Here is a 27,532-nt window from a genome sequence, read left to right as displayed (position 1 = left end):
TGATCCGATGTGATCCAGATCTGATGAAACATTCAAAGGCTTCATGTCTTTGTCTCTGATTCTGTGGAGAGAGACAAGTCCATGTGACGTGTCTCCACTTGTTGCGTCTGTCAGAACAGATGATGAAACGGATCAAATAGATCATGAAAAAGATACAAAGGAACCGAGCAGAGTTTCAGGCTCCGCCCCCACTTCCTCTGCTGGGAATTCACTGGGTCTTTACTGGAAACCAGTGGCTGTGACTAAGAACCTCACCCAGCCCCGAGAGAGCCTCCACACACACATGTACTTATATGTAGTCCTGTCTCAGAGGAAGATGGGTTCATAAGAGTCCTCGTCCTCCTCACACTCCGGACAGGAGGCTCTGGTGGATAAATCGATAGGTGTAGTGTGCATGTACACACACACACACACCCACCCACCCACCCACCCACACACACACACACACACACACACACACACACACACACACACACACACACACACACACACACAGACATACATCTGGCTGGGGGTCCAGTGTGATGTCATCCACATGTTCACCAGCACTGTGGATCAATGAAGACATTTTATTCTCCTCGTTACTCACGTCTCCGTTTGATCATCTGCTGACGTGGTGGAGTGAGTCCACGATGCGTTAAAGTAAAAAAAAAACACACACGCGACCCATCGCAGGTCTTCAAAGAGGAAGAGGAAGAGGAAGAGGTGTTACTACCGGAAGCCGTCACTTCCTCCCCCCTCGGCACTAGGGAGCTTCAGGCTCCTCCCTTCAGTCCCCAGATGCTTCCTTGATTTTATTCCTTTAAAGAAAGATAAAGTTAATTGATGGGACCTTTGGACTCATCACCTTGGAGCAGACAGAGGCCCCAGCCGCGTCCTGGAGACACATCTGGTCCAGATTGGACCCCAGGGTCTGTCCTCACATGTCTGTCCCTCTCTGACGCACAAAGGAGTAAAAGTTTCTCCGTCTCGATCTCTGCTTTAGCTGGAGTCATCATCACCCACTGATGATCTTTGAAGACCATAGGATGACCCATAGACTGATGATCTTTGAAGACCATAGGATGACCCATAGACTGATGATCTTTGAAGACCATAGGATGACCCATAGACTGATGATCTTTGAAGACCATAGGATGACCCATAGACTGATGATCTTTGAAGACCATAGGATGACCCATAGACTGATGATCTTTGAAGACCATAGGATGACCCATAGACTGATGATCTTTGAAGACCATAGGATGACCCATAGACTGGTTACTCTTCATGGACACACAGCTGGATTCAGGAGACTTTCTTCTCGGCTGATGTGAACTGAAAGAAACACTGAGATGACATCATCACATCATCATCTCATCATGAAGCATCATCTCACATGGTGTCCTCACAGAGACCAAAACAAGGTAGAGGTCCATGACGTCATGACTTGCATTGTGGGCCCCCGTTGGATGACAGGCAGCCTGCTGGTCTTCTCCTAGATGTCGACTAGTGGGGAACATGTGATGAAGCAGAAACCTTTGTAACCAATGTTTGATTTGAATAAAAACACTCACTAAGACCACAGTGACCGAGTGGTTTTATTCACTGTTCCATTCTTTACCTTCATGACAAACTGCAGCTTCTCACAAAGCAGCGAAGCAAACAGCCGACAACGTCAACTAAATCACTTCATAAAGGTTCAAACCAACTGTGCAACAAATAGGGGAATTAAAGCTGGTTTTATAAATGAACTAAGTGGATCTATTTTGTCTCCCTGAAACCTGTTGAATGGGGAATATTTCAGCTTCAATGAAGCAGTCATGTTGATACTCTCATTCTGAGCAGCAGTTATTTATGACTCCTGCCTTTTAATAAACCTTAAGCCTAAACTGGATTAGAACTGATTTGAAAAGTTCTCAGTCTGGAACCAAACCCGGTCTTTGTTGTATTGTGCAGGTTCTTCAGTTTGGTCCTTTAGGGGCTGATTCAACACGTTTCATGTGATGTCGATAACGACAGCCTTGGATAATCAATCAATTCTGTACAGACTCACTCACTCATTCATCGGCTCCGACGGCTCCTTCGTCTGATCCTCGGAGGCCCAGCATTTCCCAGCATGCAGTGCGGGCCAAAGAGGATTTCATTTATTCAGGGTGGCGACTTGGAAGAGTTCACTTTCATATGCACCAAATATAATTCATTTGAATATCTACTGTTAAAAGGCATAAATGTATTAACTTAGAGGAAGACGAGCTGGAGATGATGAGGATGATGATGATGAAGAACGCATAGGAGATCATCTGTGTATAACTGTGTAATACTAAAGGTTTCTTCCCTTTATTCTCCACATCAAAGGGTTTATGGACAGAGGGTGTCACATGACTGTAGAGCCCTCTGAGGCCAATTTGAGATTTATGCCAGAAAATAAAATGGATTGAATCATATAATCATGGTGTGTAAACATGGAATCTCACTGGCTCACTGAAGCGTCTCAGTTACACCGGAAGACGGAAGCAAAAAGCACCAAAGCCACGTCCTTCCTTATAGGCTTTAAAGTTTAAAAATACTACTACATTGAAGTCATGAAATGTAATTTTAGGACTTTTTCTGACGAGAAGTTACTTCTTTAATCAACATTTCTGCGATCGGTTTGTCAACATTCAGCCTTCGTAACAATTTGCTCCGAGGAGGTGGGAGATGTGAGGTCACATCAACCACCAGAAAGACTCTGATTAGATTTACATCTGACCGACGTTATACATCAGACTGACATCAGTCAGATTAACAGTATACGTGTAGTGTGTATTGTGTACTTCGATGAAAATAAAACACAGTATTGATGAGTACGGCTCCTTCTCCCTTTTAATGTCCTCTCAACATGAGACCTTCCCGAAAAGTCAAAAAACGTATAAAAAAAGTATAACGTTAGTAATCCGAGGCTGAGGAGCTGTTTGGAAGGTGCAGACAGAACCTCTGGAGGCGTGAGGAGGCCCCCTGAGACCCTCCCTCGTGGATCAGAAGGCCTGCAGAGGGAGGCCCGGCACACCATGAGTTCCAGAGGTCGAGCCCAGCAGGACCGGAACCAGCCTCAGCAGGTCCCTGAGCGGGATCCGCAACCGGGCGCTACGGCACAACAAGTCCCCCAGGGAGCTGCAGCCTGCAGGGAGAGAGGGAGGAGCTTCAGACGCCTCGTGCAAAAGCACCAGTGAAACAAGTCAGAGGTCAGCTAACGTTAGCATCGGACAAACAAGCTCAGCTAACGTTAGCATCGGACAAACAAGCTCAGCTAACGTTAGCATCGGACAAACAAGCTCAGCTAACGTTAGCATCGGACAAACAAGCTCAGCTAACGTTAGCATCAGACAAACAAGTTCAGCTAGCGTTAGCATCGGACAAACAAGCTCAGCTAACGTTAGCATCAGACAAACAAGTTCAGCTAGCGTTAGCATCGGAGAGACAAGCTCAGCTAACGTTAGCATCGGAGAGACAAGCTCAGCTAACGTTAGCATCAGACAAACAAGCTCAGCTAATGTTAGCATCGGACAAACAAGCTCAGCTAGCGTTAGCATCGGACAAACATGCTCAGCTAACGTTAGCATCGGACAAACAAGCTCAGCTAGCGTTAGCATCGGAGAGACAAGCTCAGCTAACGTTAGCATCAGACAAACAAGCTCAGCTAACGTTAGCATCAGACAAACAAGCTCAGCTAACGTTAGCATCAGACAAACAAGCTCAGCTAACGTTAGCATCAGACAAACAAGCTCAGCTAATGTTAGCATCGCATATCTGCGTGTTTGTGCGTCTCACCCTCCAGCGTTGTGTGTGTGTTTGTCAGACTTGGGATGGAGCGGTAGACCAGGAAGCTGGCCAGCATGACGGACCGGGCGGCCATGGGGAGGCCCTCGCCCCTCATGTAGGACCTCAGCACGGAGCTGTTGTCTGGAAGTGAAAACACAAGAGATGTTTCCACCTTAATGGGTCAGAAATGCATAAATGTACTAGAAACACTTCACAAATCAAAACGTTTATGTACTACAGAAATGCATGAATCTATTATAAAACACCTGATATTAACGATGTTTATTCACATTAGAAGTGCACACACTTGTTAGTAAAGACGTGACGCCCCATTCCTGAGAGATTGTGATTGACAGCGGGGAGCACAGTGAATCACTTCCTCATGACAACGCCCCTTCAACTTTGACCCTGTTGCTGAGGATTGTGGGTCAGAAACGGACAGAACATCCTGGTACTTGTGCCGTACTTCTAGTCTGAAGTCACCTCCCTCCTCCACCTCCCTCCTCCTCCTCCACCTCCCTCCTCACCTGTGAGCCAGCGGTCCAGCGCAACGTCCACCATGTTCTTCATGACGGGCAGGAACTCGGAGGTCATCAGCGCGTCGTGGTGGGTGGCCGCGCCGCGCCGAACCCGCCCGTCCCACAGCTCCACCACCAGGCGCATCTGCCACAGGGGGAAGGTCTGCGGGGGGGCGCCCCCCCGACGCAGCGCGCCCACCGCCTGCTCGATGGCGATGTAGGTGGGAAGCATCTCGGGACATTCCTGCGTCACACATTCATACAGCATCGCGGAGAAGAGCACCAGGGTGTCGTCTCTCTGACACACACACACACACACACACACACACACACATATATATAACTTTATATATCTTTATGTATCTTTATGTAACTCATTACTCGTATCATCACGTTAGGGTGCAGTTCATTTGTTCACCTGTCATGAGAAACAAGGTTTTACTCACCTGTTGAAGTTCTTCTGATGTTTTGCAGAAGAACTCAGCAAAGGAGACCAGGGCGGGTTCTGAGGTGAAGGTGGAGATGGCTTCAGGCTGTGAGAAGACGTAGAGAGGAACAGTCAGGGGACGCCTCAAAACTAAGAGACAAACAAAAGCAACATATCCTCCACGGTGGGGCGTCTCTACTGCAGAGCCTCCACCTGGTGGTGTTCACCTTGAAGGCTCTGACTCCGGAGGCCCGTTGGTTGACGGAGGAGGCCAGCAGGCTCTTCCAGCCCTGAGGGTCGTCCTTGTAGGGTAGCTGGCCGGCCCTCAGCTTCACGTACAGAACCCCGTCTCTGGAGAGGATGGACCTGAGGGACAGAGCCTCCATCAGGACCAAGAGTCCATACGTGATGTCACAGAGTTCATAAATCAGGTTAAGTGTAGAATAATAATGTCACTTTTTAGATAAATAATGTCAGTATCTGAATAAATTAAGTCACTTCTAGATACTTTGCCACACGTTTTTTTGTTTTCTTTCAGGTTTGTCGGCTTCTTTTCAATTCATTTGTTTGGGATATTTAGTAATAAAAGTCATTAGAACTGTTTTATTCCGCATTTCACAAATTTCTGACTCACTCATTGTTTGGAGTAAAATATGCAAATATGAAAGGGGAGGGAACAATGCTGAGAGGAAGGACTCTATACGTGTGTGTGTCTGTGTGTGTGTGTGTGTGTGTGTGTGTGCCTCACTGGTTCTGAAGCACTTACTGAAGATGCTGTGTTTCTCTGCTCAGGTCCACACACAGCTCCCAGTACCTCGGACCCTTCACTTTCACCTGAACCCACGAGCACAACAACACAGACTCAGAGCTCAGGGTGCGTTTGATTCATATGCTGTTTGTACTGTGTGCAGAACTTCTCCAGTCACCCTCAGCAGAGAGGGAGCTGCACTGAGCGTACATGTAACTTACACACATGGATATACATACGTGTGTGTGTGTGTGTCCTTTACCCGTTTGAGGAGGTGCAGCTCGGGCAGCATGGTGGGAGCCATCAGCTCCACCGTCGTCTCTTTGTACCACTTAGTCTCCTGGAAACGCAAAAACGCACAATTCATTATGTTTATTTATGACACAAATAAACATGAAGTCGTCCTGAAGTTATTAAAACTCCTGATATATAAATACACGTATAGATGCACACAGAATAATCATTGGTTATATTTTTCAGTGTTTAGCAGAAACTAATTTTAGTCCCCTAAACAAAGAACTACTCCATGTATTAGTCCTGCCCTCAGATCAGTGATGACATCATCATCATTAGTCGCTGGACTCACCTGGTAGGTGACCTCCAGCAGGGCGTAGCAGGGCTTCAGGGAGTCCACGTCCACGGGGACCAGCAGGCGGGGCTCTGCAGCCAGGACGGCCAGGTGCCGCAGGGCCTGCAGGTGGTAGCTGCAGACACATCGACACCTGATGAGGTCATCCGCGAGGGGCGTGTCCTTCTGTGTGTGTGTGTGTGTGTGTGTGTGTGTGTGCGCCTCACCGGTTGTCGGTGCTGTGGGCCGGGAAGTGTGGGTAGAGGGCGCACAGCAGGGCGGCGATAGCAGAGTCCGACGTGCTGAGTGTGTATCTGAAAGAGAGGGAAAAACTACTGAACCAACAGAACAGAGTGAGAGAGTGAGTGGGTGAAGGGTGAGTGAAGAGAGGGTGGGTGAGTGGGTGAGTGAAGAGGGGGTGGGTGAGTGCTGCTGGCTCACCCGCCCCCCCCCAGGAACAGCAGCCCCAGGGCCATGTGGTGGGCCATGTGGAAGCCGTAGTTCATCTCGCCTCCCGTCCTGCGGTGGAAGAACCTGCAGAGCTGCAGCACCTTGAGGTTGCCGGTGCCGGACATCACCATGGCGATGGCCAGCAGCACCATGGAGAGGCCCGTCTGCAGGTTGTAGTACCCCGTCTGCTGAGGGAGCCACAGCGAGCCGTTAGTGAGCAGCGCCGCACCGGCCTCCATCTTTACATTTCAAAATAAGAGTCCGGTTGGTAATCAACAGAACCTTTATATCCAACATCTTTCCAAAGAGTGAGAAGTTGTATCAACTCTCAGCTTCTCTGATTGATGGTCACATGACCTGTGGGCCTCAGATGAAGCGGTCATGATGTCATAGCTCCACTGAGGAGCTCAGAGCGCCACGCGGTGAATGAGGGACGTTAAATGAGAGGAAACGTACGGCGGCCGCCGTGCCGGCGAAGGACATGATCTTCATGAAGGTCCTGGCCAACTCGTACAGGCAGTCAAAGGCGTCCGAGTTGGCGGAGCCGGCGAAGCGTAAACCCAACGCCATGCAGGCGCCGGCGGTGATGTAGTCCTGGGCTTGTCTGAGAGAAACCAGAAAGGGGGTCAGTAACACTACGGGAGACCAGCAGCAGCACCACGTCAAACGAAAAACACTCACGCCATCGTCTCCATGTTGATGTCTTCTGAAGGGTCAAAGGTCCCTCTCATGATCTGAACAACACAGAGGATCAGGACAAGACTGGTTCACTTAGAGGATCAGGACTGGTTCTGAACCAGTGAAAAGTGACTGTTCAGCTTTGATGGACTGAATCAAAAAATAAAAACCATCACAAGTCACAGTGACTTGTTGCAGAGTCTGCAACTTCACTTATGTTTTCTCCATAATGATCTGTGTGTGTGATGCTGTGTGTGTGTGTGTGTGTGTGTGTGTGTGTGTGTGTGTGTGTGTGTGTGTGTCTTCTCACCTGGGGTATGTTGCTTTTGACCCACTCGGTGTTCGGGAGGATTTCATCCCACATGATGATACAGCGAGCGAGAGTCTGGAAAAAAGAAGAGCGACCAGTTTATGAAGAGGTGGGACCACACACACACACACACACACACACACACACACACACACACACACACACACACACACACACACACACACACACACAGACACACACACACACACACACCCTGAGCAGCAGAAACTCCGGCTTGATGAAGTCCAGCAGGAACCAGGTGTCTGGAGGTTTCAGCCAATCAGCGATGGACCTGAGGGAGAGAACCAGGAAGAGACGAGGAGGTGTTAATGTCCTCCTTCAACCCTCTCAGCCAATAGACAGGCGGCATCGCACGAGACGGGGACGTCTCCCCCAATAGCGAGGAGCGTCTCCTGAGGGCGCTCTGCTCGCCGCTCACATGGGTGATAATCAGACCCACGAAACACTGACGCTGTAAATATGTCACCGCCACCCTTTGTAGATAAGTATGTTTTAAAAAGTATGAACGAATGAGAAAAAGAAGAAAAATCACATTGAGTTTGTTGTTTCATCCACCGCCACTTTGTTTTTTACCAACCAGTCAACAGGAAGTGACCATATTAGGACTAAGGGGGACGTAGAGACTGCATGTGTTTCTGGTAGAGACCTGTCAATCACAGTGTAAGCCCCGCCCTAAAGCATCCCCTCTTTATGGTCCGTTTGACTCCACATTGAAGAAGACTTGAAACTAGAGACTGAGACCATAAACTCATGTTTACAATGTTTACTGAGGGAATAAATCAAGAGAGAAGTAGAGTCATTTCCTCATAGACGTCTATGGGAGCAGAGGAGTGGCCCCCTGCTGGTCACTACACAGAAGTAGAGTCATTTCCTCATAGACGTCTATGGGAGCAGAGGAGTCGCCCCCTGCTGGTCACTACACAGAAGTAGAGTCATTTCCTCATAGACGTCTATGGGAGCAGAGGAGTGGCCCCCTGCTGGTCACTACACAGAAGTAGAGTCATTTCCTCATAGACGTCTATGGGAGCAGAGGAGTCGCCCCCTGCTGGTCACTACACAGAAGTAGAGTCATTTCCTCATAGACGTCTATGGGAGCAGAGGAGTCGCCCCCTGCTGGTCACTACACAGAAGTAGAGTCATTTCCTCATAGACGTCTATGGGAGCAGAGGAGTCGCCCCCTGCTGGTCACTACACAGAAGTAGAGTCATTTCCTCATAGACGTCTATGGGAGCAGAGGAGTCGCCCCCTGCTGGTCCGTCTTCCCTCACCTGTTGTTGGTCTTCAGGTAGATCATGGCGAGCGCGAGGGTGGCTCCAGGACACGTCACGTCCACGTTGATGGTGTCCCCCTCCTGAAGAAAACGTCCACGTGTAAAAAGAAAACATAATTAGCAAGACAGCAGGTGGATAATCTGAAAGTTAACATCTGGAGAGACATTAACGTTTCAATTAATGTTTTTTATTGAAACCTCTGAAGTTAACGTTAAAATGTAAGTAAAGTTGAATCTCTATTTCTAGTTTAAGCACATTTTTATGGTGTTAAAAATAATAATGCCAATAAAAATAGTATATTTTATCTGTCAGCTAAATGGTGTTTTCTTATGAATAGCCCCCCCCCTTAAAATGACTAATAAATATAATGGCAAAGTAAAAGAAAAACATTTGATTTTTCTTTTTAGGATGACGGTTATAATAATAAACTTCAATCAAATCAACATGAAATGACGGTTGGATCTGATGCTTCGTCCCTCATTTCTTTGGAGCTGATCTTGTCCCCTGATGTCCGTCTACCTTGATCTGGTAGCTGGGGGACTTGTGTCTCTCCCTGCTGGCCCCCGCCTGAGCTCTGCGGTGCCCCCCCACCATGTACTGATACAGCTGCTCCGGGACGTTCAGGTCCGTCATCCCGATCAGGTTACTGCCGTGCTGCAGGACGGGAGGACAAGAGACGGGAGACAGGAGAGGACAGGGGAGGACATGAGAGGAGATGCGAGTGGGAGAAAGAGGAGGGAAATGAAAGTGTAAACAAATAAAAAACAACTCACCCCCAGACAGACCATCCCCAGAGCCAGGCCAGCAGCCAGAGAGTAGGACTCCCTGTCGGTGCAGTACTCCATCTCTGGACCAGGAGGACGACCTGCGGGGACACGCAGACACTGGCTCAGAGGCTTGGAGACAGGTTGTCATGGTAACGCACAACCGGGGTTCAAAGGTTCATTGTGTTTTGCTGTTATGGACATGAGGACGAGACAAGTGTGGGGGGGGGGGGGGGAGAGAAGGAGACGAGAGTGGGGCCCACACACACACCTATCTCAGACAGCAGCACCTCAGCGTTGTGTCGGTGTCCCGTTCCTTGGTACACGAGCCCAACGCCGATCACAGCCGCAACCTGAGCAGAGCACATCCAGTCACTGTGTGTGTGTGTGTGTGTGTGTGTGTGTGTGCGTGTGGCCCTCTGCCGATGACTCACCTGCACGTTGTGCGGGACGTCCAGCTCGGTGGAGGTGGGGGGGAGGAGGGCTGGGATGTGGATGCTGAGGAGGCGCGTGATGGACATGTCCATGGTGCCCAGTTTGGCCGAGGACACGCCCAGCAGGAGGCCGATGCTGGTCATCTCGTGGCCCTGGACACACACACACACACACACACACACACACACACACACACACACACACACACACACACACACACACACACACACACACACACACACACACACACACACACACACACACACACACACACACACACACACACACAGTTCAGCTGATGACATCACACAATGGCATCAGACCACAGTGTGAAAGGCAATACCAGACAGCTGTGACTGTGGTGAGTCCACCGGCTCATCGTGACGGACAGCTGTCATTAGCCCCTGTGTGTGTGTGTGTGTGTGTGTGTGTGTGTGTGTGTACCTTGGTGAGGTAGTCGTGGATGTTGAGCGTGGCGAGCTTGGTCAGGTGTCCGTTGAGGCCGAGCGCCATCAGGAACCCGGCGTACTCGTTGGCGAGCTCGGGGCTCTTTGGCTTGTTGTAGGCGATCCAGGCCGAGTCCACCTGAGCGGAGGTCAAAGGTCACAAGGGTCTACCGCACAATGTCCACGGAGGTCTCCTTTCATATGGATGAGGGCCACTGACCTGAGAGGCCGGCGCGATCTTGAGGCCAGCAGCGACGCCGTTGTGGAAGCTGGGCCAGCTGGTCATGTTGGGGGGGACGTCGATGTTTCCACTGTTCAGGTCCACCGTGGTGTTCCTCGGGGGGGCGCGGCCTGCAGACACACACATTTAGTGGATTAAAGACACGCAAACATGCCAGGAATGTTGGATTCTTCATTCGATTGACCTCACCTGTCAGGTTGAGTTTGGGGACGGGCAGCGGCTCGGTGGGGACCGGCTGGTAGGAGAAGAGGGTGAAGAGGCCTCGGCCCACCGGCAGGGACATGGTCCTCTGACACAGCTGCAGCAGCCTGAGGGGACACGAGGACGCGTGAAGAGACCAAGACAAAGTGAAGCTACAGAGATAAAGAATACGTCTCTAACTGATGTTCCTCTGCGGGATTGAAGCATAAAACACTCATAATGTGTAAGCTTTGTTTTGGTCTATTTTGGGTTTTGATTTTTGGGTTGAACCACAACATGTTATATTCTAACACACACACACACACACACACACACACACACACACACACACACACACACACACACACACACACACACACACACACACACACACACACACACACACACACACACACACACACACACACACACACACACTCACTCACTTGTTCTCCTTCTCCTCGATGTACTCGTGGTCAGAGACCTCCGGGAGCTGGACCACACTGACACGGACCGGCCTGGAACTCTGCAGGAGCCTCCTCACCTCCTGGACCCTCAGATCCTGACTCCAGATCAGCCCCGTGACCTGGAGGAGGCCGCGAGGACAACATAAACAACAACAACAACAACAACTAGAGGATGTCCAATGGAACAGAGCGATCAGCTTCACCTCCTGAATGATGTCCGACATCCCGTCTTCCTCCTCGTCTGCCTCAGAGGCCGCAGGAGGCTCCAGAGACAGACCTGAGCCAACCGACTGGAGACACACACACACACACACACACACACAGAGACACACACACACACACACACACACACACACACACACACACACACAGACACACACACAGACACACACACAGACACACACACAGACACACACACACACACACACACACACACACACACACACAGCAGTGGTTGAATACATATTGTGTGTCCAGCAGGTCTCTGACCAGTTGTCTAAAAGCTCCGGTCCTCCTCACAGCTCTGGTCTTGGCCAGCGTCATCTTGTGGGCTTGTTTGGTCAGATCCTGTCGACCAATCAGCAGACACACCTCCTCCGACCAATCGGAGCAGGGCTGCTCGCGGCAGCGGTAGATGGCCTCTCTGATGGGAAGGGCCACGCCGAAGGGCACCGAGTCCAAGTCCTTCAGCGTGAACCCTGGCCCGAGAGGGGGGGAGGGGGGGGCGTTACCAAGACCGGTCAGAAAGGGACCCGAACCATCGAGGAGAGGAGACCTTCTTACCTTCTGAGGTGAGCCAGACCACCAGCTGCTCAGCCAGACTCTCCCTGGAAGAGCTCTCCTGCTCGCCACTGCACCTGCTGAACAAAGGACACCATCGGTCACCTTAAAGCAGGAGGAGGCGCAGGAAAGCAGGAGGAGACGCGGTAAAGCAGGAGGAGACACGGTAAAGCAGGAGGAGACACAGTAAAGCAGGAGGAGACGCGGTAAAGCAGGAGGAGACACGGTAAAGCAGGAGGAGACACAGTAAAGCAGGAGGAGACGCGGTAAAGCAGGAGGAGACACAGTAAAGCAGGAGGAGACGCGGTAAAGCAGGAGGAGACGCGGTAAAGCAGGAGGAGACACAGTAAAGCAGGAGGAGACACAGTAAAGCAGGAGGAGACACAGTAAAGCAGGAGGAGACACAGTAAAGCAGGAGGAGACACAGTAAAGCAGGAGGAGACGCGGTAAAGCAGGAGGAGACACAGTAAAGCAGGAGGAGACACAGTAAAGCAGGAGGAGACACAGTAAAGCAGGAGGAGACACGGTAAAGCAGGAGGAGACGCAGTAAAGCAGGAGGAGACGCGGTAAAGCAGGAGGAGACACAGTAAAGCAGGAGGAGACGCGGTAAAGCAGGAGGAGACGCAGTAAAGCAGGAGGAGACGCAGTAAAGCAGGAGGAGACACAGTAAAGCAGGAGGAGACGCAGTAAATCAGGAGGAGACACAGTAAAGCAGGAGGAGACGTGGTAAAGCAGGAGGAGACACAGTAAAGCAGGAGGAGGCGCGGTAAAGCAGGAGGAGGCGCAGTAAAGCAGGAGGAGGCGCAGTAAAGCAGGAGGAGGCGCAGTAAAGCAGGAGGAGACACAGTAAAGCAGGAGGAGACACAGTAAAGCAGGAGGAGACGCAGTAAAGCAGGAGGAGACGCGGTAAAGCAGGAGGAGACGCGGTAAAGCAGGAGGAGACGCGGTAAAGCAGGAGGAGACGCAGTAAAGCAGGAGGAGACGCGGTAAAGCAGGAGGAGACACGGTAAAGCAGGAGGAGGCGCAGGAAAGCAGGAGGAGACACAGTAAAGCAGGAGGAGACGCGGTAAAGCAGGAGGAGACACAGTAAAGCAGGAGGAGACACAGTAAAGCAGGAGGAGACGCAGTAAATCAGGAGGAGACACAGTAAAGCAGGAGGAGACGTGGTAAAGCAGGAGGAGACACAGTAAAGCAGGAGGAGGCGCGGTAAAGCAGGAGGAGGCGCAGTAAAGCAGGAGGAGGCGCAGTAAAGCAGGAGGAGGCGCAGTAAAGCAGGAGGAGACACAGTAAAGCAGGAGGAGACACAGTAAAGCAGGAGGAGACGCAGTAAAGCAGGAGGAGACGCGGTAAAGCAGGAGGAGACGCGGTAAAGCAGGAGGAGACGCGGTAAAGCAGGAGGAGACGCAGTAAAGCAGGAGGAGACGCGGTAAAGCAGGAGGAGACACGGTAAAGCAGGAGGAGGCGCAGGAAAGCAGGAGGAGACGCGGTAAAGCAGGAGGAGACGCGGTAAAGCAGGAGGAGACACGGTAAAGCAGGAGGAGACACAGTAAAGCAGGAGGAGACGCGGTAAAGCAGGAGGAGACACAGTAAAGCAGGAGGAGACGCGGTAAAGCAGGAGGAGACACAGTAAAGCAGGAGGAGACGCGGTAAAGCAGGAGGAGACACGGTAAAGCAGGAGGAGACACAGTAAAGCAGGAGGAGACGCGGTAAAGCAGGAGGAGACACAGTAAAGCAGGAGGAGACGCGGTAAAGCAGGAGGAGACACAGTAAAGCAGGAGGAGACGCGGTAAAGCAGGAGGAGACGCGGTAAAGCAGGAGGAGACACAGTAAAGCAGGAGGAGACACAGTAAAGCAGGAGGAGACGCGGTAAAGCAGGAGGAGACACAGTAAAGCAGGAGGAGACACAGTAAAGCAGGAGGAGACACAGTAAAGCAGGAGGAGACACGGTAAAGCAGGAGGAGACGCGGTAAAGCAGGAGGAGACACAGTAAAGCAGGAGGAGACGCGGTAAAGCAGGAGGAGACGCGGTAAAGCAGGAGGAGACACAGTAAAGCAGGAGGAGACACAGTAAAGCAGGAGGAGACGCGGTAAAGCAGGAGGAGACGCAGTAAAGCAGGAGGAGACACAGTAAAGCAGGAGGAGACGCGGTAAAGCAGGAGGAGACGCAGTAAAGCAGGAGGAGACACAGTAAAGCAGGAGGAGACACAGTAAAGCAGGAGGAGACGCAGTAAATCAGGAGGAGACACAGTAAAGCAGGAGGAGACGTGGTAAAGCAGGAGGAGACACAGTAAAGCAGGAGGAGACACAGTAAAGCAGGAGGAGACGCGGTAAAGCAGGAGGAGACACAGTAAAGCAGGAGGAGACACAGTAAAGCAGGAGGAGACACAGTAAAGCAGGAGGAGACGCGGTAAAGCAGGAGGAGACGCAGTAAAGCAGGAGGAGACACAGTAAAGCAGGAGGAGACGCGGTAAAGCAGGAGGAGACGCAGTAAAGCAGGAGGAGACACAGTAAAGCAGGAGGAGACACAGTAAAGCAGGAGGAGACGCAGTAAATCAGGAGGAGACACAGTAAAGCAGGAGGAGACGTGGTAAAGCAGGAGGAGACACAGTAAAGCAGGAGGAGACACAGTAAAGCAGGAGGAGACGCGGTAAAGCAGGAGGAGACACAGTAAAGCAGGAGGAGACGCGGTAAAGCAGGAGGAGACACAGTAAAGCAGGAGGAGGCGCAGTAAAGCAGGAGGAGGCGCAGTAAAGCAGGAGGAGACACAGTAAAGCAGGAGGAGACACAGTAAAGCAGGAGGAGACACAGTAAAGCAGGAGGAGACACAGTAAAGCAGGAGGAGACGCAGTAAATCAGGAGGAGACACAGTAAAGCAGGAGGAGACGTGGTAAAGCAGGAGGAGACACAGTAAAGCAGGAGGAGACACAGTAAAGCAGGAGGAGACGCGGTAAAGCAGGAGGAGACACAGTAAAGCAGGAGGAGACGCGGTAAAGCAGGAGGAGACACAGTAAAGCAGGAGGAGGCGCAGTAAAGCAGGAGGAGGCGCAGTAAAGCAGGAGGAGACGCAGTAAAGCAGGAGGAGACACAGTAAAGCAGGAGGAGGCGCAGTAAAGCAGGAGGAGGCGCAGTAAAGCAGGAGGAGACACAGTAAAGCAGGAGGAGACACAGTAAAGCAGGAGGAGACACAGTAAAGCAGGAGGAGACGCAGTAAATCAGGAGGAGACACAGTAAAGCAGGAGGAGACGTGGTAAAGCAGGAGGAGACACAGTAAAGCAGGAGGAGACACAGTAAAGCAGGAGGAGACGCGGTAAAGCAGGAGGAGACACAGTAAAGCAGGAGGAGACGCGGTAAAGCAGGAGGAGACACAGTAAAGCAGGAGGAGGCGCAGTAAAGCAGGAGGAGGCGCAGTAAAGCAGGAGGAGACACAGTAAAGCAGGAGGAGACACAGTAAAGCAGGAGGAGACACAGTAAAGCAGGAGGAGGCGCAGTAAATTAGTTTTACACATCACACCTCTAATTATGACTTTTCTACCAAACAGACTGTAAACAACATGAAGCTCTTGTTGCTGAGAGCGTAATTACCTTCTTTGGTGAGGTTCACTGGTACAGTACTTCTGACCTGAGGGGGGGGGATGTGAGGGGGGGGGGGGGCAGACAGACAGGTCAACAGGTTCATTCTCTCGTGAAGTGATTGTCGTCTCATCTCCATAAACCCTCACAGCTTCACCGATTGGTTGTTAAAGAAAAGAAGAAAGCTCTTCAGCTTCAGATTAAACGCAGGCGACATTTCAAGAGTGAAGGACTTCGTTTGAGTGGTTTCTGAAAACATTAATATATAAAAATATATCTACGCCCATTAAGTCAAACGAGCACTCGTGTGTCAGTGGAAAAGAGACACACACACACACACACACACACACACACACCTGCAGAGAGCTTGGTCAGGTACTTTGACACTTGTGTAGAAGAAGCGTTTTCATCTCCTCGGATGTAGAGGGCGTAACTCTGAGAGGAAACAAACACACAGACGTCATTGATTCTGATTCATAAAACACAGGAATTATCTTGAAAGAAAGAACAAACTCATTTATGTCATTATTTATTGTTTTCTGTTTATGTTTTGGAACATATTTTTATATTTTCATTTGAAAAGATGTTTTTAAGAGTAAACACAAGAGACAAACCGACTTATAGATTATTATTAGTTTATGTTCATGAATATGATAAATTATTTTTAAATCTACAAACTGGAGCCTCTGAATCATCCACTGAGTTTGTGTCCATCTCATTTCTCACTTTCAAAAGGCCTCAGATGTGATTTATCTTATTATGACTCAGCCTCCAATGGAAGCTCTGCCTCTCAGACACACTGTGTACGTCAGTCATCATCTCCAGAGGAACGCACACACACACACACACACACACACACACATTATTGCTCTTTGTTTGCTTCACAAATAAAGACAAATAAAAAAGGTCTTCATCTCAAATCTCTTCTGCTCTAATTTGCTGATTATATTTTTTGATCCAGACAAATTTTACCAGCTTCCCTCCAAGGAAACTTGATTCATGTCACCTTCCCAAAAACATCAGTAAACATCAGTTTACAGTATTTATAGTGTTATTTCTACCTTATTTTGCTGAATTGTGATTATCATTATTTATTCTTTCCTACTTGTTGGGGTGACAGCATCTAAAATAATTCTGTCCGTCTAACGAGACTTGGCGTCGTCTTTCGTTTCTTTTCGTCGAAATGTAAAATCTACAGAAACTAAATCCACCAGGAAGCAAACGGTACCAGAACCAGCAGCCGGGTCCGCTGGCAGATGTCGGGCAGGCAGGGGAAGGGGGGGCTCTCCTCCCCCCTCAGGCAGCCACTCAGCCAGCTGAGCACACACGGAGGCTCCGCCCTCAGGAAGGCCGGCCGCTGCATCTGACCAATCACAGCTGAGGAGAGAGAGGGAGGATGCAGAGACACAAACGCATGAATCGTGGTGGGTTTTATGGTACGGACCATAACTCCGTGGTGACCGTCGCCTAGCAACAAGTGGTCCAAACCCCATTCAGGCTCTTTATGAATCTGCCTCATTATTCATTCTGCATCACTTGTTGCTATTTAAGCAGCTATTTAATTTAGGTTGAAAGTGCTGTAAATCCACCCAGACCCCATCACCAAACCCCACCCCCATCACCAGACCCCATCACCAGACCCCATCACCAAACCCCACCCCCATCACCAGACCCCACCCCCATCACCAGACCCCATCACCAAACCCCATCACCAAACCCCACCCCCATCACCAGACCCCACCCCCATCACCAGACCCCATCACCAAACCCCACCCCCATCACCAAACCCCATCACCAGACCCCATCACCAAACCCCATCACCAAACCCCACCCCCATCACCAGACCCCATCACCAAACCCCATCGCCAAACCCCACCCCCATCACCAGACCGCATCACCAAACCCCATCACCAAACCCCATCACCAAACCCCATCACCAAACCCCACCCCCATCACCAGACCCCATCACCAAACCCCATCGCCAAACCCCACCCCCATCACCAGACCCCATCACCAAACCCCACCCCCATCACCAGACCCCATCACCAGACCCCATCGCCAAACCCCACCCCCATCACCAAACCCCACCCCATCACCAGACCGCATCACCAAACCCCATCACCAAACCCCACCCCCATCACCAAACCCCATCACCAAACCCCACCCCCATCACCAAACCCCATCACCAAACCCCACCACCAGACTCCAGACTTGACTCACAATCTGTGGTCTTGTATATATTTCGTGCTTTGTCCCATATCAGTTATTGTTGATAATATATTTGTATGTGTATAAGCTTTAAGTGAACATGGGTGTGTGTCTGAGTGTGTGCGTCTATGAGTGTTGTGTAGAGAACAAGTTCTGACGTTAAAACAAATCATATTAAATTTTCTGATTTGTATTTTTCTTTATTTTTTATAAATTACTATGATGTTCAAAGAGCAACCTGTACTTGTATAATTCTGTTATTGTTGGAATGTATAATAATGTTTTACAATAAAAGGTTGGAAATTAAAGCTTTTTTAATGCTGTTTTTTTATCCATTCATTTTATTCTCTTTATTTTGATTCACCGATTAATTGAAAAAATAATCAAATATCCAAATAATCGATTATCCAAATAATCGTTAGTTGCAGCCCTACATCAGGCCCCATCAGCATGGTGAGACTCACCCGGGTCCATGATGCTGGTCTCGGGGAAGCCGCTGATCAAGGAGGGGTAGTCTCTCCAGTACAGGTCCACGTACTGGTCCAGCTGGAGGTCTCTGCAGAGAGACGTGAGACAGGATTACTGGTTTGGAGGATTTTAAAAGAGAAAACTGAAAAGAGATGAGATGTCTGGAAGATAAAATAATATATAATAAATAATTATCCCTCTCTATTTGAGTTTTTGCAGTTCTTGTGTTGTGTATCAACAATATTTTTTTACATACAATAATAATATTGATTCTTTTCTCAAAAGATGATCAAAAAGAGCCGGTAAAAGTATCAAAAAGGAGCCGAACCAATAAGCAGGATGAATAAGTGAAGAAGTACGTCATGTCGCTACCGGCCCTTTAAGAGCTGCAGGACATGGAATGTGAACGTGCTGCTCGCTCTGCTGACATTTAACTTCTAATTAAGCAACGAGTCATCACGACTCGCTTTACATCACGATCAATGCTTTCTAATCCATCATCAGACTGTGTGTTGATGAAAGATCAGCGAGGGAGAGGACGTTGGATTTTACAGAATGTAAAATAGTCCCCACTAGTTAAATTAGTAATAATCAGTGGCATTATATCTATTTGTAGATGTAATTTAACACTATAGATTAAAAGCTACACAGTAATATTAAACATTGAGTTATGGTGTTTTTTACATTATGTGACGAGCGAAACATTTTCACCGCCTTCCACGAACGAACCAACACGGGACCCAGAAGGACTCTTCAGCCCCACCATGCTGTCCCCACATAGCATCACACACAGCATCACACACACACACACACACACACACACACACACACACAGTAACACACAGCATCACACACACAAAGTAACACACACACACATAGTAACACACACACACACAGCATCACACACACACACACACACACACAGCATCACACACACACAGTAACACACACACACAGCATCACACACACAAAGTAACACACACACACACACACACAGCATCACACACACAGTAACACACACACACACACACACACACACACACACACACACACACACACACACACACAGTAACACACACCTGGCCAGCTGCTGCAGCAGACACACCAGTGAAGACGCTCTGGCTCTCTGCAGCTCGTCCAGCTGAAGCTCCTCGTAGACGAGGTGCAGCACGTAGAACAGAGCGGGGACGTGAGGGAAGAGGGGGGCCGCCATGTCCATCTTCAGGGACGCAGGGCGGGGGTCCTGGGACAGAGCACACGGGGGACATCCTTACATCTGCATCACATGAGGCCATGAGGGACACGGGAGAGGACGGACTCACAGAGGAGGGACTCATGGTCTCCGTGGTGACGGGGTTGTCGGGGCAGAGGGACTGAGGGTTCATCTGTCGGTGGTAATGAGACCCCAACAAGTAGTCCAGGTCCTGGGGGGGACACGCAGATCAGAGACCAGTGAGTGAAAGGCTCAATGTTACATTGTTGCTTACAGAATGTAAATATAACACTTTATCAAACAAACATTGTGTGAAGTCTACTTAACGTATGTTAAATGATTTGTATGTTTCTATTGATTATTGAATTATTTTAAAAACATGTTTAATGAATTAAAAGGTTTAATCAATTATAACTGTTGGTTGTGTTGGGTTCACCTCTTCCGTGCCCCCGTCGGAGGGGCGAGCCTTCTTAGCGGCGATAACCGGAGAAAGAGGTACTTCGAAATGCAGCTGTGGACAGAAGAGGGACAGGACATGAAGGAGAGACATGATGAAGAAGAGACAGACCCAAAGAAGAAGAGGACGGACGTTCCGTGTCCAGGGCAGCCTCTCCGTGTTGTAGCCCATCAGCGTCATGAAGCAGGTGACAAACAGGTTCCACTCGGCGTGGGGGGAGGGGCCTCCGGGGGCGTTGTAGATGTTGTACCACTTCACCAGAACCTGCCTCAGCAACAACAACAACGAGAAGAGCATCGTTCTTTGATAATTCACTTTGAACACGACGTCCTATTTTCCTTTTTCACTCTTTTTAGGGTCACATGACGGGCTCGGGTGGGTCCTGTGGGGGGGTATGCAGCGAGGTGTTCAGGGGCTGTAGGAAATTAGACACTCTGAAGGTGAGGGGGGTTCTTGCGGCTTCTGGCTGACATTAGTTTTAATTATCATTAAACCCCCCAGGGGGCTTCGGGGGGGTCTGGGGCTAACAATACTCAACGCATCGTTTAAGAAGTGTCCGGAGAGGTCATCAGGATCCAGAAGGAGTTCCACAAACCTTCATGGCGGCTTCCTTGGGGAGGATGAAGCGGATCGCCTGCAGACATTTCCTCACTGCAGCCAAGAGCAGAAAAACATCAAGTTCCCCAGATGTGTAACAGCTGTTCACTCAATAAGTGGGAAGTCCTTTCACATCTTGTGAAACAAAGTGGTCTTGTTCTGAAGGACCATGATGCAGTGCGGTTTACTTTATTATTTAGATTCTAGTTGTTAACAAAGAATACGTTCTATCTCGGTCTCATTCAACGATTTCACCCCAAATACCAAAAGGTTAAAAGCTCGTTTCCAGGGCAACACATCTGTAATTCATGATGTTAAAATGAGAGGAAACGATCCGAGTCGAGGTGTGAAGTGAAGTTTAGAGGATAAAAAAACTTTCAAGGAAAGCTTTTACTTTGAAGAGCTTCAGATGAGAAGAACTTTACAGAGGAAACAAATAAAAAGTAATTAGAGCCGCTGTGTCTCTGGAAGCATGCGACCAATCAGCTGCTTAATTGGACATGCGAGTAGGAAAGGTCAGGGGGGGGGGGGGGGGGGGGAAAATGACATTTCATTAGAGAGAGAGCTTTGTCCGGAGGGTCGATGACACCAATATTTAAATAAAGAATTATTCTCTCCCTCACTCACCCAGTTCTGATGTAGCGATCTCTGGGATGGAGATCCTCAGCATTGATCCACTGCTTAGTTCCTACAAACACAAAGTGCACACAAACAAGGGAATGACCCCAAAATAAAGCTCCAACCTGCTGACAGCCACTGGAGACCCACAATGACACACAACACAATGACACACAGCCTCTACACATCTGGAGGAGGCGGACCCACCAGGGTGAGTCTGCTGCAGACGGGGTCCCTCAGGGCGTGGATGGAGGGCGTGGCCTGCTGGAAGGTGAAGTCCTCCAGGAAGGAGCCCTCCTGCTGCTGCTTGATGTTCAGACCTCTCGCCTCCGTCACCGGGGACGGCATCACCGCCTGAGGAGACCCGGACGGGAGACGTTAAGAGGAGAGAGGGGAGGAAGACGAAGAGAATGAAGAGGAACGCACCTCGTCCAGCCTCTGGAGGTGCCTGCTGCCCGCGTTGGCCGGCGTGCTAACCTTCTCCGCCGGCGTGCTGCGGAGGGGCAGGTGGCTGGTCAGGTTGAAGCTGGGCGACAGGAGGCCGGGGACGAACACCTTGCTGACCTGGGGGAGAGGCAACGACGGCGGGTTAGTTCACATCCGTGACCTCGGGCCTAAGGGGTCAGCTGGGACGGTCCTCACCCGGGTGACTCCTGTGTAGAGGACCAGGCTGCCACAGGCCTCCAGAACCAGCATGGCGCCGATGCTCTGAGGACCACAAACACCTCCATGACTCACAATGTCCACAGAAACCTCCACATGTGACCACAATGAACTGGTGATTTTTATAATATCACACAGAATGAGTAATCCAATATGTCGGTATTGATTCGGTATCAATTTATTGTCAGTGCAGAATTAAAACCTGATTGGGACCAGATTTGAATCAGTGTAACGTACCTCCAGAGGCTCGGCGTCTTTGGCAGAGACGGTTGTGACGGAGGTGAAGATGAGCTGAGACGTGTTGTTGCTCTCTATGAACTTCACACATCTGTGGAAAGACTGATGTGTGAAAATCCTGGATGTGATGCTCATTCTTGAGGGGAGGAGGCGCAGGAGGAGGAGGGGGGGGAGGTCTGTATCTAACACTCTTCATGTCTGGATACACTGTGTCGGCTCACCTGAGCTGCTGGTGGGACTCCACCAGGAAGCACAGGTAGTGGTTCTCACAGAGGTCAGAGGTCAGAAACACCTTTGAAGCCTGGCTGCTCATCTCCCTACAAAAGAACAAAAGAAGCCTCACCAGGAGTTCATCTGAGGAGCCGTGAGACAAAGACCTGGGGGATCGAACCTGTGACCGCCGGCCGCCTCGCTCCACAGCTGCTCCATGCAGAGGTCGGGCACGATAGGCTCCGCCTCCGGAGCCAGCACGGTGTCGTTGATGGTGCTGTTGGGGGAGGGCAGGAGGCCGTGGTGGAGCCGTGGGGCAGGGCTCTGCAGAGATGTGTTGAAGCGAGACGCTCCGGAGAACGAAGGCGCCGCCATGCCGGGGGAGTGAGCCCGGCTGAGGGGTGGGGCGGATGGGTAGAATCGTTCTTATCATGCAGATGTTATATAATGAGTCTCAATATAACACGATAATGTGCACCACGAAGTATCCTCACCTGAGGGCGGCCATGTTGGATATACTTGGGGAGTGCAGGCGGGAGTGAAACCCAGGAGACGAGGTCACGACCCGGCTCTGGTGGCCGTGCAGAGCGTTGTAGTGGAGAGGAGAGCCGGCGCCACCGGGACAACTGGAGGAGCCAAGAAGACCAGGACCAAAACATCTGGATTATGGAGAGGTCGCTCACAACACAAAGACGACCTCTGAGGTGAGGAATGGACTGTCACCTCGCCCCCGTCCCGCCCCCTCCGGGGGAGTCCAGGCGGGAGATGTTCCGGAGGTGGGAGGGCAGCAAGCCAGGCGCCATCAGACCCAACGGCGTCCCGACGGGGTCCGTCGAGCAGCGCAGGACCGTAGAGCGCTCCTGATGGGCGGTAAGAAGCTCCAGGTGAGGGTGTGCGTGTGTGTGTGTGTGTGTGTGTCTGTGTGCGTGTGTGTGATCCCTCACGTCCTGAGTGACTCTGCGTAGGGCCCAGACCGAGTGTGTCCCCTGCACCGTGTCGTAGGAGACCACCACGGAGGGCTGAGAGCAGCTGAACACCATCTTCATGGTGGCGTCCGAGGCGTACTGCACACGGGAGCCTTCAAAGAGACCTGGACCAGCACACAGCACCACAACCAGTAACAAAACAAGAACAGAACCAGGTCAGAGCCAGGCAGCAACCTCTGGATGCTTTAGGGCGGGGCTACACGATGATTGACGTGTGTGTATGTGTCGTACCTGCAAGTTTACACACAACAGGTGCGATCTCGTCCAGAGGATGCAGCATGCTGAACACTGTGGGAAGAGACTCCCTGTAGAGGAAGAGAGCTCAGTTACCTCTCAGATGTGTGTGTGTGTGTGTGTGTGTGTATATATATATATACATATGTATATATATATATATATATATATATAGGTACATACCCGGGGGGCCCGAGTTGAGCGTCTGTGTTCTTTCGTTCCAACAAAAGTCCGAACTTTGTGGCCCAGACATTAGAGACCTGGAGGACAGAAGAGGGGACGGTCAGCAAAGACACAGACGAAGTCCAGCAGCAGCTCCAACAAGTTCTGATATCAAAGTTTAATAAAGGCTCAACTTCCTTTCCCAGAAACAGGTATCTCTGCCTCTCACCTGGAAGGGTAGCGGGGCGATGAAGTCCTTGCCGGTCACAGTGTGGACGTTGATGCAGCTGCTCTGGATGATGCACACTGTCTGCTCAACCTCCTCTTCTGCAAAGAACACCACCAGAGAAAAGCTTCACACACCCACAAACACCTTGAGGGGCTCATGAGCATAAAAAGGGTTTTCTCCATGATTCAGTACCGTCTTTCTTGTCCTGAGGAACAGCAAAGTTACACCACAAGGCCTGCGGACAGAATACAGAACATGGTGAATCCAATTATCATTTAACCGGCTTCAATGTGTGCACAGGTCTAACTGACCAAAAGCACCAGAAGTTAAGACTGGGACCGACCTGCTGCACCGGCCCGTCCACGGTGAAGGCCTTGTACACGGTGGAGGCTCCGGTCCGGCTGCCCTGGCTCCAGACCACCACGGTTCCTGCAGCGTACAGCTCCTCCTCAAACTCCACCTCCTCCTCGCGGACTCCCTTGCAGCCCTTCCTCAGCCGCCAGCATTCCTTCCGAGGACAGCGAATGGAAAACAGTGTGAACATGTGTTCCTCTGCAGGGCAGTTTGCAGGGGCAGTGTGGTTCTTTTGCAGGTGTTTGGTGGCCTGGGAGAGGCGTCATATCTCACCCTCTCTCTCTCCTGCAGACTGACTTCCTGCAGCGACCCCACCAGGCCGGCGGCCCCGTCGGAGGACCAGAGCTCGGAGGCGGGCTGGAGCTCCCTGAGCTGCAGGTTGAAGGCGTTGGGATGGTTCCTGCAGTGCTGGCGGCCGAACGGGACAAACGACTGCAATTCCCCTGCTGCGATCATCGTGGCTGTCTCTTCATACACGACTTCCGACATGAGTTCCAGATATCAGCATTATTTCTGGGGAAGAAGTGAGGGACGTGAGGACCTTTTTTTTCGTGACTTGGGGGGCAAATATATAACTGAAAAGGGGACAAAACTCTAGTTGAACTGTGTCCGGTATACACTCACTTTGACACTTTTTTGCTAATACTGGAATGACATGAACTGTCAATGCTGTAATCCAACATTTAAAATTTGATAGAACAGAAATGGATATTCCTTAACCCATAAACTGAAAAAATATGGATTCAGAGCATTAACAGTTGTTTTATGCTTCTGGAGATCGAGGTGGTTACGATGAACCCTTTCAAAACAAAAGCATCCATGGTCACTTAGCTTAACACTGAATTAAACACTGAATTAAACACCATTAAACACCACAAACACCGGTTACAAGAAGCAGATTAGAATGATTTGATCGGTTTATTCCTTTATTTTCACATCGATTAGTCAACAGAGATGCAACAACACTTTAAAGTAACGACTGGAACCATGTCCATCACATCCGAGGCTAATGCTACATGCTAGCAGGACAGTTTACCCCAAAACTAGTCGCCTCGAGACGTCCGGTCCTTGACAGCCGGTAATATGACGCAGTGAGTTATTTAAATAAGCATATTGACAGTCAGTTGTGAGCTACAAGCTGCCCTCTAGCATGGCCACTCTGGTTAAAGGCATTAGCTCTGGCCCGCTAACGCTAACCCCCGGTCCATTTTACCGGGACGTTTAGCACGCTAGCTGACGTAAGTTTAATCTATTAATCTGTCTGCGGGGTTTTCGGGGGCAAACCTGATAGTATGGAATATTCTGGCTCTTGTCGCGGAGTCCCTGTCTCTCCTCTAGCACAGGTCTTGAGGGACACCGGTCGTCAACATGTAAAAAAAACAAGTCGTGTCATGTGCCATCTGTGGATTTGGCTACTGCAGGTTTTCAAACGAGCGCGGACATCTTTGCTGACCCAACTTCCTCTTCCTGCGCCAGCCGACCAATCAGCAGCCCGGAGGAGAAGAGGAGGGCGCTGATTGGCCGGCTTCCTTCAGGGCGGTTACATTTGTAAATCAATCCCCCTTTTCTTCCCCCGCATCCTTCAGTTACGATGTGAAGATTTTACGATGCTATTCTTTCATAAATTAAAACAAAATATCAACCAGTAACTTCCAATGAATGAGTTTTGTTGTTGTATTGTGCAACTTTCTCAAATGAATAGATGTGCTGCTCTTCCTTTAAAGTATTTCCTTTTTTGAGGTTTTATTCGATTTAATACACGTTTAATACCAAACACAAATAAACTGATAAAGTTTATTACAGATTAAGTAGTATGAAAAGTCATTAAACCAGATGCTGAAAAAACTCAATAAATATTATATTTTGTTTTACCGTTCCTTAAACTAAATTTGGGATGTGGTAACTTTGAATGAACACTGTGGTGTTAGTACTTTTACGGCATCATCACATGTTCCTTTAGTGGTTCAACAGTAACTGTTTCTATCCAAATTCATATCTAATAAGATATTTAAATTTATTTTTCACCGTTGGTCTCAGTCTTTGATCTGATCGCACTCTGATGTCTGTTTCAGAAAAGATGTTAAATGTCCTGTTAAACATGAATGCATCAAGTTAAGGTTTATGTAATAGATTCTTTTTGTTATAATACAGAGAGAAACAGTGAAGTTGAGGAATGGAGGACTCTAATAGACGTGGCAGAGAGGATCACAGTCTCTATAATTAGGAATAAATGCTCTGATATTTATACGCAGACGTTGTGAGTAATTAGCAGCATCCGTCTAAAGTCACACCAAGATTTAGACCATACAAATACAGATATATATATATTAAATTAGTATTCACATACAAAGCAAAAACGAATGAACATATGAGTTATGTAGAATACAACATGGTCATGAGTATGAAACAACGCGCATTCACACACTCCTCAGACATTTATCATCATTTATTAAAACAGTGATGTCACACGCTTTATTCGACCTAATTCTGTTGGGAACTTTTTAAACTTCTCCTTTGAAACAATATTGTTTGAGTAGAGTATGAATATACTAAACACAAAATAGTTATTAACTCTCCCTTATCGGGGTCTAGAGAGGACTGAGAGTGGACGTGGAGAGGAAGAACAGAGGAAGAGGAGAAGATACTTTTATTTTCCTATGTTTATGTTTCAGAAGCAGAAAAAGCTTCTGCAGCTTTGCTCTGCGTTCGTCTCAATGTAAGCAAAAAGGTCTTTGTTCACCCATCAGTCCACAACAGGAGGAAGAAGACCAGAGGAAGAGGAGGAGAAGACGTGATGGATGCTGCATGACAAGCCGCTCCGATCTGACCGAGTTAAACGCTCCCAGACAATATGAGCGCCTGTGTGTGTGTGTGTGTGTGTGTGTGTGTGTGTGTTTTAGATTAACTGATATCTGTTTGTTTTTCATTCACATTTAATTTCACCCCATTAACCTGCTGTATCTTGGATTATTATTAAGTATTAAGTGTAATCTGCAAATATTGTTGGCCCACTGATAGTGAGCATCATGAAAATAGAGCATATGTTCTGATGATACAGGACGAGCTGTTGTTGTATCAGGTAAAATGGCTTTTTTCATGCTGCCTTCCCACGAAACAGGGAACTAACAGTAACTGAACGAGGTAACCTCCAGACAGCCATGACAGACACCTCATTACACTCACTGAGCTCATCCCGCTCAGATCTCATTCCCCAACTGAGAGAAGCTCCACTGTGACTGAGTG

General features: G+C 49.4%; 1 protein-coding gene across 4 annotated transcripts; it reads right to left on the bottom strand.

The window, feature by feature from the left end:
• Positions 1-1,562: 1,562 nt before the first annotated feature.
• anapc1 (anaphase promoting complex subunit 1) lies at positions 1,563-25,746 on the bottom strand. 4 transcript variants are annotated; one of them, XM_037466114.2, is made up of 52 exons: positions 25,574-25,746; positions 24,563-24,802; positions 24,279-24,443; positions 24,128-24,170; positions 23,936-24,033; positions 23,728-23,804; positions 23,542-23,615; positions 23,269-23,414; positions 23,048-23,184; positions 22,819-22,950; positions 22,506-22,718; positions 22,336-22,431; positions 22,115-22,205; positions 21,857-21,922; positions 21,641-21,778; positions 21,422-21,568; positions 21,224-21,284; positions 20,595-20,650; positions 20,132-20,263; positions 19,979-20,053; positions 19,652-19,753; positions 19,409-19,572; positions 18,326-18,417; positions 16,882-17,030; positions 16,010-16,088; positions 15,666-15,702; positions 12,088-12,164; positions 11,824-12,002; positions 11,508-11,594; positions 11,284-11,423; positions 10,847-10,965; positions 10,637-10,767; positions 10,415-10,555; positions 9,970-10,122; positions 9,807-9,888; positions 9,545-9,636; positions 9,291-9,425; positions 8,769-8,851; positions 7,693-7,771; positions 7,480-7,554; positions 7,173-7,225; positions 6,948-7,095; positions 6,483-6,679; positions 6,269-6,355; positions 6,060-6,177; positions 5,736-5,813; positions 5,492-5,559; positions 4,953-5,091; positions 4,745-4,831; positions 4,308-4,596; positions 3,790-3,921; positions 1,563-3,139 (listed from the first exon to the last, which is right to left on the bottom strand). In XM_037466114.2, exons 2-52 carry the CDS (start codon positions 24,776-24,778, stop codon positions 2,997-2,999), a joined length of 5,898 nt encoding a protein of 1,965 aa, XP_037322011.2. In that variant the 5' UTR covers positions 24,779-24,802; positions 25,574-25,746; the 3' UTR covers positions 1,563-2,996. The 4 variants fall into 4 exon arrangements, with proteins under 4 accessions (XP_037322011.2, XP_037322012.2, XP_037322013.2 ...); XM_037466115.2 differs by having other exon boundaries at positions 6,483-6,676; XM_037466116.2 differs by having other exon boundaries at positions 12,088-12,161.
• Positions 25,747-27,532: the final 1,786 nt, after the last annotated feature.

This window comes from Pungitius pungitius, chromosome 13, assembly GCF_949316345.1.
Source record: "Pungitius pungitius chromosome 13, fPunPun2.1, whole genome shotgun sequence".
NCBI lineage: Eukaryota > Metazoa > Chordata > Actinopteri > Perciformes > Gasterosteidae > Pungitius > Pungitius pungitius.
The sequence above is the reverse complement of the archived record's forward strand: the minus strand, read 5'-3'. Positions and strand labels throughout refer to the sequence as shown.

Coding starts and splice junctions, on each gene's coding strand:
- anapc1 (XM_037466114.2), bottom strand. CDS start 24,778: ATGTCGGAAGTCGTGTATGAAGAGACAGCCACGATGATCGCAGCAGGG. Junction 24,034..24,127: donor TCCTCAGGACAAGAAAGACG/GTACTGAATCAT, acceptor TGTTCTTTGCAG/AAGAGGAGGTTGAGCAGACA. Junction 19,573..19,651: donor AGACCATGAGTCCCTCCTCT/GTGAGTCCGTCC, acceptor GCTCTGTCCCAG/GACCCCCGCCCTGCGTCCCT.